The following is an 18,735-nucleotide window of genomic DNA, read 5'->3' on the forward strand; positions in this document are numbered from 1 at the left end:
GGTCCAAGAACAATGCAGAGGCCTCTGCCAAGGTCAGTGTTCTGGTGTCCATCGAGATGACAGTATTTTCCTCTAGGAAAACAGCACAAACACTTCCAAACAGTCAGGGCCAGTTTCCTTCTCCCAGTTTTGAGGATAAACAGAGGTGCAGAAGGTTCTAGCTGGGGCCTCTGAGTCTCAGCGCTAGAAGGGACCTTGGTCCATTCCTGTCCTTGGTTATCCTGGGGAAACTGAGGCCCAGAAAGGAGAGGCCCCGTCTGGGTCATGCAGTGAGTCAGTTGGTAACAAGGTGGCTACTGACCCCCGGACCTCCCTGGCCTCTGTCACCTGCACATCCCACCTTGGCACTGCCCTGCCCCAGAGCCGCCCACTCTTCCAGCGTTGGCCCACATGGCCCCGTCCGGCGAGGGCATGAGGCTGTGGCTGAGATCTGGCAGAGCCACTGCAGCTGTTGGACCTTGGGGAGTAACTCAACCTCTCTGAGCCTGTGAACTGGTCTGCAAAGTGAAGAAGCACCTCTCTGGGCTTGTTGGGGATCAGGGGACAGTGCAGGACCCTACTTCTACCAGTTTGGTGGGTTCTCCCTTCAGAAGTCTCATGGCCTCTTCTTGAGGTCTCGTGGCAACTCTCCCAGGTGGATGGCGCAGACCGTGATGGCCATTTGCAGATGGGGCAGAGGCTGGACGGGAGGGGGTGAGGGGTGACTGCTGGTGGTGGTGGCACCGGCCAGCACCAGTGATGGAGCCCCCTCCCCAGGCTTTCCCTCGGTGGAGACGGTGCAGGATGTGGCCCGTCGGGCTGAAGCAGCGCTGGCCCCTCTGGTCCTTTGGGAGATCTGTTGGCCCCTGTGCTGTGGTCTCAGACCTGGGGTTTTCCCACCGGCATTTCCAGACCTCAGAGTCCTTCTTTCCTGACACAGAAGTTGGGGTGCCCACGGTGCTCCTGGAGCTGACTTTCTCCAGGAGGGAGACCGTGCCCTGCAGAGACAAGCGGGGTGCTGCTGTCTGAGGGAGAACAGAAGTCGAGGTGAGGGGTGGGGGTGGCAGCGCGGCCTCCGCCGGGCACCCACGCGTTCCTGGCGCACCACCTGCTGACGCTCCACATACCCACAGCCACTTCTTCCCCACCCCTCAGCACCACCCTGTCCCCTGTGGGCTGATGGCCGTGGCGCTCCTGAGGAAAGGTGCCCGAGCGTCCTGCCGTTAAGAGGGCTTCGGAGTCTCCGCGAGCGCTCAGTGACCGCCTGGCCCGCCTGCCCCGCGTCCGCCGCCAGCTGTCAGCGTGGTGGGGAGGGCGCTGCTGCCGGCCTGCCCATCTCTGCCCTTCCAGGGGCCACGGCTGCACCTGAGCAGGGCCAGAGGGAGCCCTTGACCAGGACCGGTGTTATTTTTATTATGATTCTCAATTTTCAAAAAAAGTGAGCAGAGAAAAAGGAAGCTGGACCAACCGTCCCGGCTGTCCCCACGGGGGGCCCAGAGGGCAGGAGAGGGTGAAGGCAGGTGGGCCAGCGCAGCTGCAGTGCTGTGGCCTCCGCAGGAGGGCTCGGCCCCACCTCACACGGGGCTGAGGGGCACCCGCGACCGAGCCTTGGCCCAGTAGGGTGGGCACTGCTGGGGCTGTCCTAGCGCAGCGGGCACGCACGCAGGCATCCTCCCTGCTCAGCTCGGGGGCGGGTGTGAGTCGGGCCCCCTGGATTCTAGAAGCAGCAGGGCCACCCGCACCCACCAGGGGCAGGTGCTCAGGTGGTGCTGGCCCCCACGGTCGGGGGACTGGACACCTTCTCCTTTGTCTGCCGGCCTCCCAGCGGAGGCGGCTCTGGCTGGGAAAGCCGGCCCAGCCGGCCCCCTCTGCTCCCCTCTGTTTCCACCATTCGCGCCTCCCAGGACCTGCTTCCCAGGCTAAGCTCTGGGGCCCCCTCGCCGCACCATCTGGGAAACGGACCTCCCAGGGCTCTCTGGCGACTCAGGGAGGCCACTCTGGCCTCTCTCTCTGCAGAAACCTTTGAGGTGCATTTCCGAGCCGCTCCTGGGGAGGGCCTTGTCCAGCCGCTCGGGCGCCCTGGGGGTCTGGGCTCACTGAGTGCGGCGCCAACCCGCCCAAACGACACCCACCAGTGGAGCCCGTGCCACCCCTTGCTGGGTTAGAGCCGTCCTGGGGTTCTACCGGTCACTGGGAAGGGAGCAGGCGACCAGAGCGGCCAGTTTCTGGGGGTTGCTTTGCCCCTTGGACCTTGGCAGTGCTTGTGATGGGGCAGTGGCCGCCGGGCTGTGCTGTGGGTCATGCTCACGGCTTCCGTGGCCGTGGGCATGGTCGGGGACACCACGCTGAGCAGCCCTGCAGCCCTGCTGGGACCCCGGCGTTGCTGCCTTCTAGTGGAAACAGGCCCAGGTGAGGCGGAATGACCACATTTGGGTAAATAGCTAGAAAGTGGCCTGATCCGGGTCCTTTTCCCCTCCACAGTGACCGTCTCCAGTCAGTGACCCCTAGCAGCTGGCTCGCTGTCCAGCAGCATCCTGGGAGCAGGCTTTGAGTGGGCACTCGCCCACTCCCGGGTGCCCTGTCTGCCTCAACACCAGCAGGGAGCCTAGATTGTCTCAGAGACTGAGGGCCAGACTTCCAGGCCGGCACCCTGGAGGCCCTTACTCCCTCTGGCTTCTGGGGATGGGGCAGTGGTCTGAAGGGGGCCCGTCCAGCCAGCCGCGCCAGGAAAGCCCGGCACTGAGTCTCACCTTCCCAACCTCTGTCTCCGGTGCTCCCCGAGAGCAGCCTTGGTGGACCCTGCTTTTCACTAGCCAGCCTGAGGGATGGAGGCTCTCAAACCCCCTGAGTGAACGTGCCTGGAAGTGTGGCCTTGCTTTCGAATCTGCTGCCAGTGGACACAGTGTAGCTGGAGGCCAAGACCAGGAAGGGGAACCGAAGGCCCACAGGCTCGGGTAGAGCCCACCTGCCCGCCTGGGGCCCGAGGGCCTTCCCAAAGCTGTCTGTGTGGCCAGGCCCAGCCTGCGAAGGCTGGAGCCTTTCACAGATTCAGACCGATTGACGCAGACCTGTGTAGACTGCAGCCCTTGACAGCGCCGAGCGCGGTCACATCATCCCTGGCAGGCCTGGGGCCTCCGCTGTGAGCATGAATAGCAACCACCAGGCCCAAGGGCAGCCAGGTTGCAGTTGCCCAGCCCTACGCAGAGTAAAGATTTCTCTAAAGCTGCAATTAATTTTTTACCCCCCCCCATCAATTGAAGCAGCTTTATTGTTTTGCTAGGTGAGGGGGTGCTTGATGCTGCATCCCTTAACATGAGCGCCCCAACAATTGATGCTCCACTCCAGAGACAGACAGAGGCTTTCTTTCTCGTGGGCCGTCAATGAAGGGACTGTTTTGTTTGTGTTTTGTGTGTTTTTCTGTTTCTCTAAGATCATCTCAAGCTAACAGTGAGAAAGAAGGCACTTGGGAGTGGTTCCGCCTCCACTGGGCCCACAATACCATCAGGAATGTCGGTTTCTCCTGCTTTCATGGCCAGGGTGAGGTCTCACTTAGGAGAGACAATGGCTGAGATGAGGAGGGAGGGGGCGCAGGAGAAACCCAAAGTAGAAAGACGGTCGCCGACACTGCTTCCCAGCGCAATTTATAGGTGTTTCTCTTAGACCTGCCCCCCACGCTGCCTCATCAGTTACCTGGGAAATTCTGGGCTCAGAGTGAGTTTGTAGAGAAGTGATTTTGAGTGTCAACGCGAGAGGAGGCTGCCCTCCCGCTCAGGTGTTGGCCCTGCCGCTTCTGGGACGCAGTCTGGGTGGACATGCGTCTGGGGGTTTCAGGTTCCTGTTCACAGGATATCGCCACCGAGGGACCTTGCCTGGTTCCTGCTGTGACTGAGCGGGGTCCTGCGAGCCAGCCTTGGCCCTGGCTCCTCTTGGGCCACCGGTTTGGAGGCTGCGCCCCGGGCTTCTGCAGCAGGGAGGTGCCAGGCTCGAGAAGGTGGCATCTGGGCTGTCTGGGCTCCGACGGGCAGCCCGTCTGTTGTGGCAGAACCGCTCTGCCCACTGCTGAAGCTGGCCTGCTTTCACCACAGCAGCCGGGAGCGGCACTGCCCTGCAGGAGGCCCGTCACTTGGAATTGTCTGCTGGGCGGCTCCGGCTTTCCTCCCTCTTGTCTGCAGCCCCAGCCTCATTGAGATCCCTAATCTGCTCTCAGGGCAGATGGGTGATGGGCCTCAGGGAATCCGGGCCCTTGAGAGAGGATGTGATGCCGTGCCCAGCCCACCCGCACACCCCCAGGCTCATCCTCCTGCGAGGCTTGCAGGGCTATGTTCACGGAGTGGGAGCACACACGTGTGCGTGCCCTGTGTGCACGCTCCATTTTGTTTCATGGGGAATGGCCCTGTATTCCCGTGCGCGGTGACCCTGGCCCACCTCTCTGGGCTTCCGTGGCCTCATTTATGCAGTCGCAATCCCCTGGGGGGTTCTGGAGGAACGAGTGAGGTGCAGTGCCTGGCATAGAGCAGGCGCCCGGTTCAAGGGAGTGTAAATGTCACCACCCTCCTTGTCTTCAGACAACCCGCCCGTGTGCGTGGAAGACACGGTGAAGAAGGGGCCTTGCTTTTGTGGTCCAAGGGGTGGCCGCCCCAGGCGTGCTGGCCATGTGGCAGCTCCGCGGAGACCTTAGCAGCTTATCTCCTGAAGCCCATGCTCCGGGCGTCCTTGCCTAGTGCGATACCAAGCGTCCAGCAGCCGCCCTGGCAGTGGCCATTTGCAGATAGAAACCGAGGGACTGCCCCCTGCGCTCTGTGCTTTTTCCAAATCATCAGACCTTTTTGCAAGAGAAAAGTGGGTTCATTTCCTGACTCCCGCTCAGCAGTGATGGCCTCAGGCCAGAGGCTGGGGCTAGGCCCAGAGGCGGGTCTACTGGGGTTGCCTCTTCCTCTCCCCTCACCTGTCTGGACCTGGAGAAACACTGGAGGCTCAGAGTAAAATTGAGTCGTCATCAGTCGCTGTTGGAAGTGACTGCAAGGTGGCGTAGCTGCACACGTGCGTGCATGAGCGTGTGACATGCATGTGTGTGTGATGAGCATGGGTGTGCATGTGAGCATGTGAAGTGTCCGCACACATGTGCGGGCATTAACATCTAAGAGGAAGCAGGGCGTGAGCGTCAAGGTCGCCTGGGGTGGTGGGGTGGTAACCCCCTCTTACCCCCCTTTGTCGTGTCCCTCCCTTTTGCCTCCCCCTCACCCCCTTCGTTCATCACCTGGAGGTGGACTCAGGAAAGTCACGCTCATGGCCTCTGCCCCGTTCTCACGGCTGGCCAAGGGCCTAGCCCCACGTGCGGACACCCTCCCTGCAGCCGGTGGCCTGGCGGTCATCCGTCTGGCCTTCTGCCCCAGGAGGTGTGTCCTCTCTCTTCTCTGCCCTTCCTGAGTTGGGGTGCTCACTCAGTCCCCGAGTTCAGAACCTCCCCACTTATCCTTAAATGGCCTTGGTAAGTTTCTGACCCTCTGGGGCGGCAGTACACCCCACTCTTTGGGTGTTGTGGGTGTTCAGGGTGCAGGGTCAGCTCTGCTGTCGTTAAAGGCCCTGCAGCTGCCGGGACATAAGAATGAGCCCCAGAAACTTTCTTCCTAGAACAAGACACAGTATCCAGAGGATACTGGACGGCAGCTTAACTATGGGCCCGTTTCTCCCTGAGAAGTGTCTGAACGTTGGGATGATTTAGAACCTCTCCAAGCCCGGCTGCTCCTTGGGAGATCTTGGGGCCCTCGTTGTTCCAAGGGCTTTGACTGTCGTCACTTAGGATTTTTGCTGTGGCTGGGCAAGCGTTACTGGGGGTCTTGGAGGTGGAACCTGGGCTGGCTTCCGCAGTCCGGCTCCCTGGGCCGCTGGCAGCGTGGAATGAGGTGTGACACTGAGGCGCCGGCTTTGCACAGAGCTGGGGCTGGGCCTGCGCTGCCCTCGTGGGAGTTGGCTGAGCCTGCCTGTTTCTCCCCCTGAGTGTGTGGGGATGCCGGCAGTGCCTGTCCTGCAGGGCTAGATGAGATAATGGGGTGCAAGATTTACCCAGGGCTGGCCCTGGGCCTCCAGCACAGGTCCATTAGCCGGACGGCGAAGGCTGGCCGGGGCTTCTCCAAGCTCCCGTGCGGTGCTCGTTTTCATGTCCCCCCAGGCATTTCAACAGGAACACGGAAAAGGGGGAAATAGAAGTGGAAAGAATAAGCCTATCGGAAATTCTCAGTGATGCTCAGGGATGTCCCCGGGAAAGGCCAAGAAACAAGGGCCCGCCCTGGCCCGCCCTTCCGGCCCCTGCGGCCAGGCGTCCTGGTGGGGACACCAAGCTGCCCCACCACGGCACGTGTCTGCGGCTGGGCCCACCGCGCTGCAGGAGCGGATGTGTTCAGGGTCCCCATGCAGAGGGCGGGGGCCGCACCCCCGCTGTGTGCCCCGGCCACACTCGCCGTGCTGAGGACAGGCCTTGGCAGCCCCCTGAACCCGCCAGTGCCTGCCCCACCCCACGCTCCTGATGCGTGGCGTTGGCCTGCTCTAGGTGGGGACTGTAGGACCCCCGCTTGTGATGCCCCATCTCCATACAGGGTGACCCTGGCAGCGAGACCGAGGATTCAGCCTTGAGCTGGGCCACCCACCTCCGAAGTCTGCTGAGGCCCACACTGGCTCCCAGACCTCCCTCGCTGCTCCCATCGCCCCATCATCCCTCACCACAGCTTAGCAGGAGAGGGCTCCTGGGGCACCGTTGGGTCAACCCAGGGACTCCGGGCCTGGGCTCCTGGCCCTCACTGGGCCGCCGGGCACCCGTGACGGCCCTGCCTGGCCCAGGCTGGGCTTGATTGGAGGGACAGGACTTAACAGGCAAGAGGGCAGGCTGCCCCAGGAAGGGTGCCTGGCGGCAAGTCGGGCGAGCCACCCTACCCCGTAGCTACTTGCGGAGCCCGAGGAGCCACCGGTGATGGAACCGCCCACACGCTGTCACCTCCGCTCGCCTGTGGCGCTGCGGGTGGGACGCCCGGCCAGAGCAGTGGAATGTGCCCAGGAATGTCCTGCCGCACCCGCCACCAGCAAGCTTGTCCGTGGCCACCTGCCCTGCGCACGCTGGGACATGCTGGCCGGCCCGCGGGGCTCCGCCTCCTCGCCCCCACAGTCTCGGGGGCCAGAGGCGGCCAGCACTGCTCTCCTCTTCAGCCTGTGGGGTGCAGGTGGGGCCGGTGGCTCTCCTGGGGCAGGTGGCCCTCCTCCTCCGTGCAGTCGGCACCCTGAGTGGATTTAGCCCCCGAGCCAGGTCCTGCTTCCCCCTCATTCGGCCTGAGGCAGCCCCCCCAGGGCAGTGGCATTTGCCCACTGGACAGAATGGGTGAGAGGCGCTCAGAGACCCTGGGGAACCCCAGGCAGAGGCAGGATTCCACCCCGGGGGTTTGTCATCCTCAGCCCTTTGCTCAGCGCCCCGCCCTGCTCCTCCCTGGCTGAGCCCTCCAGAGCCCACCAGCAGCACCTGAGTGGGGGGCCCTAGGAAGGAGGGTGTGGGGAAGGGGCTCCGTGGGGGCATCTTAGCTGGGCTGTGATGAGAGGTTTATTTAGGGGTGAGCCCAGCTGAGGATGGGCTCGGCGAGTCCAGGGAGCCTGGGTGGGTGAAAGGGCACAGGCCCACTGGGTCTCGAGGGCAGGACAGGGTCTGTCCTGAAGGGCGCTGGGACCAGAGGGGCAGGCCTGGCGCAGCCTCTCGGGCAGGGCAGGGCGGGTCCCCGGGCTCCTGCAGCACCGCGCAGGCTGTGTGTATGGGCCCGGAGCCGGCAGGACGTTCCCAGGACACGCCCGGTGCGCGGCAGGCTGCAGCCTGGAGCTGGGGCCCACATCCCTGTGGGCGTGACCAATACCACACCTTGGTGCCTACTTGGTGTCCCCACCTTTGCAGACTGCTGCAAGGGCCAGAGCCAGCGAGGCACCCCTTGGGGTCCACCCTGTCTCAAACAAACCAGTTGGAGGGCCAGAGGGACAAGCTGGGTTTGCCTGAGGTTCCGGGGCTGCACCGAGACCCTGTTTCAACGCCCCCATGCGTCTCGCTGTTCTACCCACAGAGCCTTCCTGGGGGAGCCGTCACCCTTGGGCCCTGTCCCTTGGCTGAGTCACAGAGCGGGCCAGGGGGGTGGATGGTGCAGGCCCTGGTCAGTTTCGTAGCCAAGGAGGAGCCTCCTTGGGGATTTGGGGAGGGCCTTTCTTGATGCAGCAGAATCAAGGGCAGCTGGTGTTTCATGCTGGTCCTCAGGCCTGCTTCCCAGCAGCCCTGCCGCGGCTCTCTCAGAGGACCTGGGCAGGCCAGGGCGCCCTGTGTGTGGCCCGAGCCTGCTCTTGTGTCTGCTTGTGTTGCCAGGCGCCGAGCTTGGGGTGCTGTCTGGGACAGCTAGCATGCTGACCCCCATAGGTCAAGAAGGGCGTGTGTGAGACTGGGGGGCATGTTTGTCTTAACGTGGGCTCCCTCGATCTGGGGGTTGCCTCGAGTTAGTGTGGCTGTGGCTGTGGCTGTGGCAGGCTTTCTTTGGATTTTCCAAGCTGGCCCTTGTGGATGACGGTTTCCAGGCAGCAGACGTGGCTGTTTCTTTTCTCTCCATGGCCTCCGGCCTGAGCCTGTGAGCGGGGTCAGTGCTGAGTGGCTGCTGGTCCCGTGGCCGAGGGAGCTGGGATGTGGCTGGATCCCAGTTCTGCAGGTGGCCCTCTGGACCCTGGCCAGCACGGTCCTTCCCGAATCGGCCTGGCCCTGGGGGGTAGAGCTGGGAGTGGGTGGAACCGAACCAGAGGTGCTGGGAGTGAGGCCAGGGCTCGTGATGGGCCTGAGCGGGAGGAGGAAAGTGCTCTGTCAACTGCAAGGGACATGGGGACTGTTTGCTTCTGGAATTTTCCGTGCTGAGGCCTGTTTGAGCAGATAAATCAGTCCGTTGTGTTTCCACAATGTTTGTCTGCCTTTCTTTGTGATTTATATTTTATTGTTGAGGAGGAAAGAGCAGTCCAACCCTCCAAAACTGGAAGGAAGTTCAGCCATATCTGACACTTTGAACTTCATCTCTGCGTGTCTGTCCTGCAGGCGTGGATCTGGGGTGACGGGTGGAATCAGGGCTCCCTGTCCGCACGCACCAAGTTGTGTGCCCACCGCCCATCTGCATGTATCCTGCGGTTCCTGTGGCCAACATGTGCAGACTCCAGGGCCCCCTGAGCCACCAACTCGTGGGTGTCTCCTGGTGCCCTTCCTGTGTCCCCTGAAAGCTCCCAATGTCCCTGAGGGCCTCACAGGTGCAGGTGCGGCCTGTTGGCCTCCCAGGACTGGCCCTTCCCGATGCTTCCTGAACCTCAGACTTAGTGATTGTTGAGTGCAGGGCCTCGGGCCTGGAAGGGATTTTATCAGCAGTTTTGCAAAATATCATGTTAAAGGACGCCTAAGCCTTGTTGCTGCCTTCCGGGAGAGAAAAGGAAAGTCGACGAGATTTGTGCTGGAGACAGTGATTTATACTACCGTGGAGGTGGAGGGGCCGCTCCTTGTTTTCAAAGTATGAGTGACCCTTTGAAATTAGATTGTGAGTGACCCCCTTCCTGCGTGCCTTCAGGTGAACTGCTTTTTTGTGATCCTTCTAGAATTCCTTGATGCATGTAAATTTCAAACCTGACTTTAATCCCGTCCCATACAAAAGACAGCGGCTGCCTTGCTTTCTCACTGGTCAGCCCGGCGAGGTGTCCACCGGGCTGGCCCCTGCCTATGGGGCTGGGGGGCCTATCTTGAGGCAGGTTGTTGTCTGTGGGAGGCAGGCCGCCAGTGGGGCCGCTGGTTGGAGGGTCAGGTGCCTCTGTCCTCCTGGGGATGTTGCCCAGGTGACGAGTGGGGCGGCCCCGCCCTCCTCAGTGGACACGGTCAGGCAGAGCCTGCAGTTTCATTTTTAAAGGCCGTTGCTGTCCTCTTAAGAGTTGAGTTCTTTTTTCTCTCCTCAATTGCATATTAGGGAGATGAGTGTTTGCCTGGGCTGGGAGTTGTAAATATTTGCTTTGGACATTCTTTTTAAAGGCTCGATTGAGATAGAATTCACATCTGTGTTGGGACAGTTGTAGTGGTTTCCAGTCTATTCACAGAGTTGTGCAACCATCACCACAGTCCACTCAGAACATTTCCATCAGCTCCCCTGCCCCCAGGGCCCATCACCCGTAGCCACCACCAGCCTTAGGCAACCACAGATCTCCTTTCTCTGGATTCTGGGCATTTCAGGTAAACGGGATCAGAGAGTATGCGTCTCTCCGCTGCTTTCGCTCAGCTCAAGGCTTCCAGGAATCGTGGTGTGGTAGCGGGTGTCAGCACTGCTGTCCTGTTCATGACCAAGTGGCATTCCCCCGTGCGGCTAGAGCACGCTTCACCGGTCCTTCACGAGACGGTGGACACTGGGTCGTTTCTACTTCCTGGACATTATGAACATTCGCGGCTAGCTTTTTGTGTCGACGTTTTAATTTCTCCTGGAGAGGAACTGCCAGGACAAAAGGTAACTCCAAGTGGAACATTTTGACAAACTGCCAGCCCATTTGCCAGAAGGACAGCACCGTTTTCTCCCCTCTGGCACGCTGGCATTTTCTGACATGTGTATGTTTTTAATCAAATTGACTCATTATTGCTTCGATAGCTCTAGATTCTGAGTTTTGGGAAGATGACGGAGGGATTCTTCTGTGCTTCCTCCTAACACTCCTGGCTTTACGCTGTGGTCTTTGACCAGTGCAAAGTTTCACTACGTCTTTTTAATACGACTGCCTACCCCGTCGCCCCCACAGCTGCTGTTGAAGATTGTAGCTTTTCCTTTCTGCGGGAAGCCCCCTGTCGTGGCAGGAGTGGGCACAGGGCAGGTTCTCTATGACCCGAGCAGGCAGGATGGAGGAGGAGAGAGTCCTGGAGCCCTCGGTGGCTTTTGCAGGCTTTTATTGGGATTTACCAGGCACACGGCAGGCAGGGGTGCTGGGGGGCCGGGAGGCTGGCAGGCCTCCCAGCCCCCAGCAAGTCTTCACTCTGTCTGGGCTCTCAGGCCTTCTCTCGTGGCCTCGTTCTCTGCTCCTCTCGTGGTTGTGCTCTCTACTGGCGTCCCCGTGACGCCGCCCTTTAAGCGCAGTCTCAGCCCAGCTGAATCCCATCTACCTATGCCCACACCCTACTCCAGGTGCCGCCATCAGGCATGCATTCGGGACCGCAGGGATCCCTCATCTATCCTGATGGCGGGAGGGCAGAAAAGCCTGATACTTTTTTACTTTACCCTACACCCCCTCTGTCCTGTGCAGAACTGGGTGTGTTGGGGGCCCCCGAGCCTGCCGCCTCCTCGTGTTCTTTACAACCTTCTCACGAGCCTCACCTGTTTGTTTCTACTAAAAACTCTAAAACCAGCTTGTCTTTGGTGGGGACAGGGTGCTGCGCTGCTATTTTAGTGTGAGGCTGGTGAGTTTATTTGGGGAGACTTTATATCTTTCCGAGGCCAAGTCCCTGGTCCTCAGCAGGGAGTCTGTTTGCTCAGGCTCCTGCGTTCTTGCAGGTTTTCCCGTTAGGGCTGCCAGTTTGTATGTTTTTATTCCTAGAGATTTTCCTTTTTGTGTTGTTGGCACAACTTGTGCGTCCTGAAAGCAGTTTTGGATAAAAAGGGCTTGACTGTGAACTGTACAGCCCTGGTACCCAAAACCCATCCCTCCTTTGCTGTGCGAGGCTGTGTCCCCAGGGAGCCATGGGCCACCCTGAGCCTGAGCACGGGCCCGGGCGGAGGCGGGTGGGCACCCTCCCTGGGTGGGCTCAGTGCTTTCATCCTCCAAGCAGTTGTGACGGGGGTTGTAGTGCCAGCAAGGCAAGGGCAGGTTCTCGATGGACTCGGGCAGATGGTGATGAGCATCCTGGAGCCCTCAGTGGCTTTTTCAGGCTTTGATGATCTTTCCATGCCACTTGTAGTGAGGCAGCCAGGTGCAGGGCAGGCAGGGGGGCTGGGGGGCCAGGAGGCCGGGTGGCTCCCGGCTAATCTTTACTCTGAGCTTTCTCTGGCAGCCTCTCTGCCGCCCCGTCCTCTGCCTCCAGCCTCAGGTGCGCCCACTCACGCACGCCCACACCACGCTCCAGGTGTAAACCATCAGGCACGCATGCCCCAGCCCATGCCCCCAAGCACCTCCTGCATTCAGGGCTGCAGGTTATGGCCACAGAGGCCAATGGCACAAAAGCCTGCGCAGTCATTTACCCTACAAGGATGAATGAGAAACAGGCTCGGAAGTTGGGTGAATTGCCAGGTCCCCCCAGAGAGCACACAGGAAATGAAGGCCCAGCACAGGCCTGTCCAGCCTTTCGCTAGCTGCCACCTGGCCCGCCTGAGGAGCCCAAGCTCCTGAGCACGGCCAGTGACAATGGCTGGCCGGAGCAGGCCCAGCTGCAAAATGAGGCCGTTGACCCGGTTAGCAGTTTGCTCGTTTTTCGGAGTCCCTTTCTCTGGAGCCCGTGTCTAAAGCAGAGACGCGGATCCAAGGTGGCCCGTGTGGCCCCGCTCTGAGGCCTGTGACCCGCCTCCCGGGCCCCCCACCCAGCACACGTCAGCCCTGGCCCCCTGCCTGAGCCCTGTGTGCTTTGGAAAGGTCCCCCAACTTCTGTTAGGCCAAGAATTCTCTTCACGCCAAGCTGAGTGAGGTGGTTTTGCAAGTCCCATCCCGAGTCTGAGCTGGCCGGAACGCACACCACAGAAACAAAATGTTTGTTTTCCCACTGCGAGCGTGCTGGGAGGCCTCTGGCGTTGCTTCCGCGCCCTGTGTCCGGGCAGGCCATCTGCCACCCGGGGCCTGGTGCACACTGCCCAGCGCAGGGAGCTGGGGCTTCAGGCCCTGTGTTGGCTGCCGTTCAGAGGACATGCAGACTCCGGGCCGGCAAGGCCTGTTCTTGCCCGCTGCACCCTGAGGTGTTGGCCTCGGGGCTTTGGGGCTGCCGCACACACCAGCCGAGCCAGCTGACCCACCTGGTCCTTCCTTCCTGTGTCCCAGGCTCACTATCCACCTACTGGGAGCCACCCCTGAGAGTTAGGGGTATGGGGCCATGGGGGTACCTGTGGGCTCAGGCTGGTTTCCAGAGGGGTTGGCAACGGCTGAGTGCTAGTGAGTGAGAAGGAGCCTGCAGGTAACTGGGGAGAGGTGGGTGTGGCCTGCTGCCGGGGTGGCCTAGGGTGGGCAGAGGAGGGCGTCCATGGGGCTGGAGGGCTGTGTGGGCCAGAGCATTTGTGTGGCCCCCGAGAGTGGGTGCAGGGTACACACAGCAGACCCAACAGAGGTGGGCCTTGGCAGAGGGCTGGCCACTGGGTGGCTGGCGCGGGAGGCCTGCCCTGATGCTTGGGGGCGGCTTGCTGGGCCCCTGTGCTTGGGGGTGGCCGCCCTAGGAAGGACTTCCCCACCCACCACTGGGCCCCTGGCCCCTGGGTAGCAGAGGCAGAACTATGCTGCGTGGATCGCACAGGAACGGCCTAGGCGGGAAGGGGCAGAGCGCCTAGGTGCCAAGTTGGCTTGGACTGGCACAAAGTGAAGACCATCCTGCCCCGTGAGCACAGGGCCCCGGCGGCCTGAGCTGACGGTCCCTTGGGGTCTGCGCCCGAGTAGACCGGCCTGGGAGGGGAGGGCTGCCGTCAGGCACGCGGCAGGCACCCAGCAGATGTCAGGGGCTCCCAGAGGTGAGCCGAGGAGGTGATGTTCCCCCTAACTGCTGTCGTGCAACCACCCCGGCAGGTTCATTGTGGGCTCGGGCAGGCAAAGAGAATTTTAGAGCCTTTGGTATCTCTAACATGCCCTTAATGGTGAGTCAGGGGCCTGGGCTCAGAGGCAGGCCCGCAGGCAGCCACTTAGCCCCCCCACCCCCATCTCCATGTGCCCCGAGTCCCCCCACCCCCACCCCCTTGTGCTCGCTCTGGCTTTCTCGCTCCATCTCCCCCTCGTAATGATCTCGCATCCAGGCGTCCATACGTATAGGCATGCGCGTCCCGTGCTCGCTGGCCTCTTGGCCCTGGTGTCTGTGATCACAAGTGCATGTGCCCCGTGCTCACACTCCCGAGGCTTTTTGCACCAACATGATATCACATGTGGGCAATGAAGCCTGGGCGGAAAACAAGGCCGCAGGTGGTGGCCGTAGAGCCTGGCGGTGAGAAGGCAAAAAGGAGCTGATTCAACTCCATTTTCCCTACGCTGCCCAGGGCCAGACTTCACCCCAACTACCTCCTCCCCCTGGGCTGTTTGAGTCTCAAACCTGTGACCTGGGCAGAGCCTGGGAGGCCCCTGGGCCCCGGATGCTCCCCCAGGAAATTTTATTTCTTATTTTCAGGTGCAGCAACCTGGCTTGCCTGTCTGGGTTGTGGGATTAGCAGTTCCCGTATTCCTGAGGGCAGGGAAGTGGGGCAGGCACAGAGGACGGCCTGGCGTGGGTCTGGAAGTGAGCATTTTGCAGAAACAGTTAAGCCTTGAGACCGTCCTGGGCCAGTTGCCGGCCTACCTTTGCCGGCCTGACCCGTGCGTGCGGCCATCTCCAGCCCTGCGTGACAGTATATGGGCCTTGCTCTGACCTGGGGCAGGCTGGGGGAGCAGCCTGACCCCGCAGGGCTTCCTGAGAGCGCCTCTGGCCTTCATGCACATCAGATTCACCAAAGATGGGCTGAAGATAGGCCAGAACATGCGGGTGCCTTTTGCTCTTTCCTGAGATAATTGCAAAAAGCACCCCAGGAAGCCCCATGCCTCGCCGTGTTGTCTCCAAGCCAGCAGCCAGCATAACTGAGACTTAGAACATTCCAGGCCCCTAGCCCTTCTCTGGCTTGGTGTTTTCGTGATACTTGGAAAAAGCTGTTCTTATGAGGACGTCTGTTGGAGGAAGTGCCTCCCAGCCAGAGCTCTGGGCCCGCACTCCCCAGCAGAGCCGCTGCCAGGCTCCCGGAGACCCGGCCGGGCCGGGCCTGTTCTGCTATCCTGACCCGTGGCCTCTTTCTAGGGGGAGCTGAAGAAACTCCCTAAAAACCCCAACACTGAGAGAGCTGTAAAATTGCGTTGAAAGGGAAGTACTCTCAAGAAGGGGAAGGCAGGCATGTCCTCGAGGAGCGAGAGGGAGGGGTGTGGATCCAGCCGGGCACAGCCTGGGGCCAAGAGGAGTCTCACGTGGGCACCGGCTGGCCAGGGAGAGGTGGCCCCAGCAGACGCGGCGGACCTTAGCCCTGGACCGGGCTCACTCCGGTGGCAGAGTGCTTCCTGCCCGTCGTCCGTAGCTCCTGAGAAGCAGGGCCTTGGCCCCGGGTGCTCTCGGGAGAAACCGGAGGCCGTGAGGGCAGCAGCCCCTGCCAGAGCCCCCGGGAGCTGGAGGCGCCTCCCCCCAGGCTCACCTCCGGGCTTCCCAGCAGCACAGTCCCCAGAGGACGGGGGGCGCTGTCAGTGCAGGAAGTGAGCCCCGCTTTGCCTCCGCTTCCTCCCGTGACCCTTGCCACGGTTCCAAGAAGCAGCCAGACCAGCGACACTGTCCCTCCCAGACCCTTCCTGTGGAGGAGCTGGGCTCGCCGGTGCCCGAGATGCTGCCATCTCCGTCCCTCTCCTCCTCCGGGCCCCGCACACGAGGCCTGCTCATGCTCCTGTCACCCTCCAGGGCTGGGCACAGCCTGTCTTAGAGTAGGGGGGTCGGGAGAAAGGGGACACCACTGCACACAGCACCTGCACACAGCACCCCAGCAGCCTGCTGGCCCCTCCCAGGACTTACTGGCTGAGGCTCGGATAGGGCAGCCCAGCCAATGGACTTCCCTGGAACCCCTCTGTGGTGTTCCCCCAGGCTGTCTGGGGACCAGAGCACTTATGGGGGGCAGCTTGCAGCTTGAGGTAGAGCTGCCCTCAGCTGGCAAGGGCTGGGCCCCCTCAGACTCTTCACAGCCTGGGTGCAGGGGCCTGGGTGCAGGGGGATCAGGCCTGCTCTTGGAGTGCTATTACCACACGGGGCCTCCCTCAGGGTGACTTGAAGGCATCTGCAAGGATGGTGTTTCCCGGGGTGAGCCCTGGAAGGCTAGGATCCCAGGGCCCGTATAGGGGCCTCCCCCCTTGTGAGTGTGGGAGCCAATAACTGCACAGGAGGGCCATTTGGAAGGGAGGCTGTTGGCCCGTGGAGGCAGGGTGGGCGGACTGAGGTCCTGCAGGTCTGCTGCAAATGACACTTCCAGGGACCCCATTCCTAGTTGCCCCAGACTGCAGGATTGGGGTGCTGACCTGTACCCCAACTGCAGAGCTCCATTCCCTGGGCAGGCCCTGAGAGACCAGGGCAGGGCCACTGCGTGTCCCGGAGCCATCTCTAGCTGGCATGGGGTGTGCGGTGCCCTTTGAACTTGTTCACTGCTGTGCAGCTCAGGCCTGGGCCTCCAACAGGCCCCTACAGCACCTTCTGTGGGAGCTGAGGGGGCACAGGGCCTGGGTGCGGGCTGTGCCCAGGTGCTGCACAGTGGATGGGCCCAGGACAGGGTCTGGGCAGGATGCTCACCGCCCTGGGGTGAGGCCGCACCCCCACCCCCACCAGCGAGCCTGCTTGCCTCCGCTGCGGCTGAAACGGCTGTTTTGAGTCAACAGTTTTCAAGGTGACACTGACTTTGCAGCCAAGGAGCAGGTGCCTCTGGGGACAGTTGGGGGTGGGGTTCAGTGGTATCCTGGGGTTGGCTGGTGACAACATTCACCAGCCAAGCCTCCGGCTCTCGCCCTGCTGCAAGCAGAAAGGACCCAGTTGCTGCAGACAGCCCGCCGCACGGCCTCCGGTGCCCCCCTCAGCAGGTGGGCCACGGCCCAGAGGCTGGAGTCTCGACCCTACAGGGCCCAGATCCTGACAGCCTGTCTGGCCCAGCACGCGGAGTCCCAGCTCCTGTCCAGTGACTGGTGCCGTAAAGTCAACACGAGAGTGTCCCCATCCCACCTGTACCCCGGGAGTCCAGTGCGCCAGCCAGGCAGGCTGACCTCACTCGGCGCTCTGCACGCGGGGTGCCCGGCCTGGCCGCATCACCCACCCACCCTGCACCTCAGGCTTCTGCCCACAGGCTTTCTCACGTGCCGCTTCCAGAGGACCGCAACAGCAGGGGTGGGCGGGCAAGCGCCACCGGGCTGGCCATCTTCCCTCTTTCCTGCACCCCCTGCACCCAGTCCTCTCCTGTCCTGGCTGAGCTCCAGGCTAGTGAAAAGGGCAGGTGGTGCCTCGGCCTTGGGCGTCTCTGATCCTGCTGGGCACATGGAGGATGGGGGCCGCTGGGCACGATAAGCCGCCGCCTCATGCTGTGGAGGAGGGAGCGAATGTGCTGGGCAGACTGGGGCATCGCTGAGCCCCAGGAGGGGCCCAGAGGTCCCCAGTCAGGCAAGGCCCGCTCTGGTCAGGCCAGCCCTGCTGTCCACAGTCCCAGTCTCTTTCCCAGCAGCTCTATCCAGGCTGCACCCATTGCTTGAGCAGACCCCCAGCGCTTTCTCACCACCCCACAGAGGCCCTGCTGCGAGGAGCATGCTGTGGCCACGCCCTCCAGGGCCCCCGGGACGGCAGGGACTCTCCCTGACCTGGGTGTGCTGGTGGACCCGGCCTCTCCTCTTTCAAGCTGTCCATGCAGGAGTCTGAAGGGGCCGAGGGTCACCCGCTCCCTGGTGGTTGGGTGTGCCCCAGGGGCCACTCCATGTCCCCTTCCTTGTGGGGGTTGGGCAGCGTCAGCCCCTTTCTGCATCAGCTGCCTCCCACCTCCTTGCCTGGCGAGCTCCCTGCACTTGCCAGTGCTGGGCATACGCCTGCGCCACACCCCAGGCCCCGGTCGCTTGTGTCCACTTACATGGAGGGACATGAGGGACGTTGAAGCTGCTGGATTGGGGCTGGCACCCCAAATTATTTTCTTCAGAGGAAGACCCTAGAAGTGAAATTGCCTCATAAGGAACTGGACAGGTTTTGCCAAATGGCCCTTGGGAAGGTTTTCGGGAGGGTCTAAGCTGCCCTCTCCCTCGGCGTCAGCGGCCTGGGCCCGACCGGCCGGCGGGCGGTCCTGCACAAACGCTGTTCGCTGGCGGGGCTGCGTCCTTGCGAGCCTGCTGCCCGCGCCCACCCCTGTGCCCAGGCAGGGGGGGTGCAGGACTGGGTGCTGCTCCTCTGCCTGGGGGACCAATCCCCGGAGAGCCCCAGGTGCCTGACCAGGGTTTGTGGGTGCAGTTCTTCGGTTGTGGGTGGCGGGGAGCCACCTGTTGCTGACCTGTGTGTGTGTCCCCCCACAGAACTGTCAGGCCTTCAGCAGCCTCAGCTGCCTGAGCTCGGGGATAGAGGACCGCGGCCCCCACAGCCCCTCCGCCTTCCACGTCAGCAGCACCAAGTCCTGGACCGCCCTGCTCTCCGCCTCCAGCGCTGGCGGCAGGACCCCTGCCGGGACCCCCGTCCCCGAGCCGCTGCCCCCGTCCTTCGATGACCACCTCGCCTGCAAGGAGGAGCTGTCCTGGGAGGAGTCGGAAGGCAGCGCCCTGGACGAGGGCTGCGGCAGGAGGGGTGAGCCCGCCCTGGCCTGGAGAGACCGTGGGGCCGCCGGGAACAGCCCCTGCTCCCTGGATGGCGACCTGGACATCGAGCAGATAGAGAACAACTGAGAGGCCCCGGGGGGGGGGGGCGCACGACACGAGCCCCCTCTGGCACTCAGGGGGCACAGAAGGGGGTCCCCACTCCCGGGCCCGACAGAAGCTTCCTGGAAGGCAGTGAGTCTCAGGGAGCGAGCCCCC

The 18,735-nt window shown here is 62.1% G+C and overlaps 1 protein-coding gene across 1 annotated transcript in view; it reads left to right on the top strand.

Moving 5' to 3' along the window:
* FAM53B (family with sequence similarity 53 member B) overlaps positions 1–18,606 on the top strand; it is a gene marked incomplete at its 3' end in the record, with an annotated part of 55,376 nt that extends 36,770 nt beyond the window's left edge. The window contains exon 4 of the mRNA XM_084245621.1: positions 18,244–18,606. Coding sequence (XP_084101747.1) covers positions 18,244–18,606 — 363 coding nt within the window. The remainder of the gene's footprint in view (positions 1–18,243) is intronic.
* Between the last annotated feature and the right edge of the window lie 129 nt (positions 18,607–18,735).

Source organism: Talpa europaea, assembly GCF_964194135.1.
Source record: "Talpa europaea genome assembly, chromosome: 10".
NCBI classification, from domain to species: Eukaryota; Metazoa; Chordata; class Mammalia; order Eulipotyphla; family Talpidae; genus Talpa; species Talpa europaea.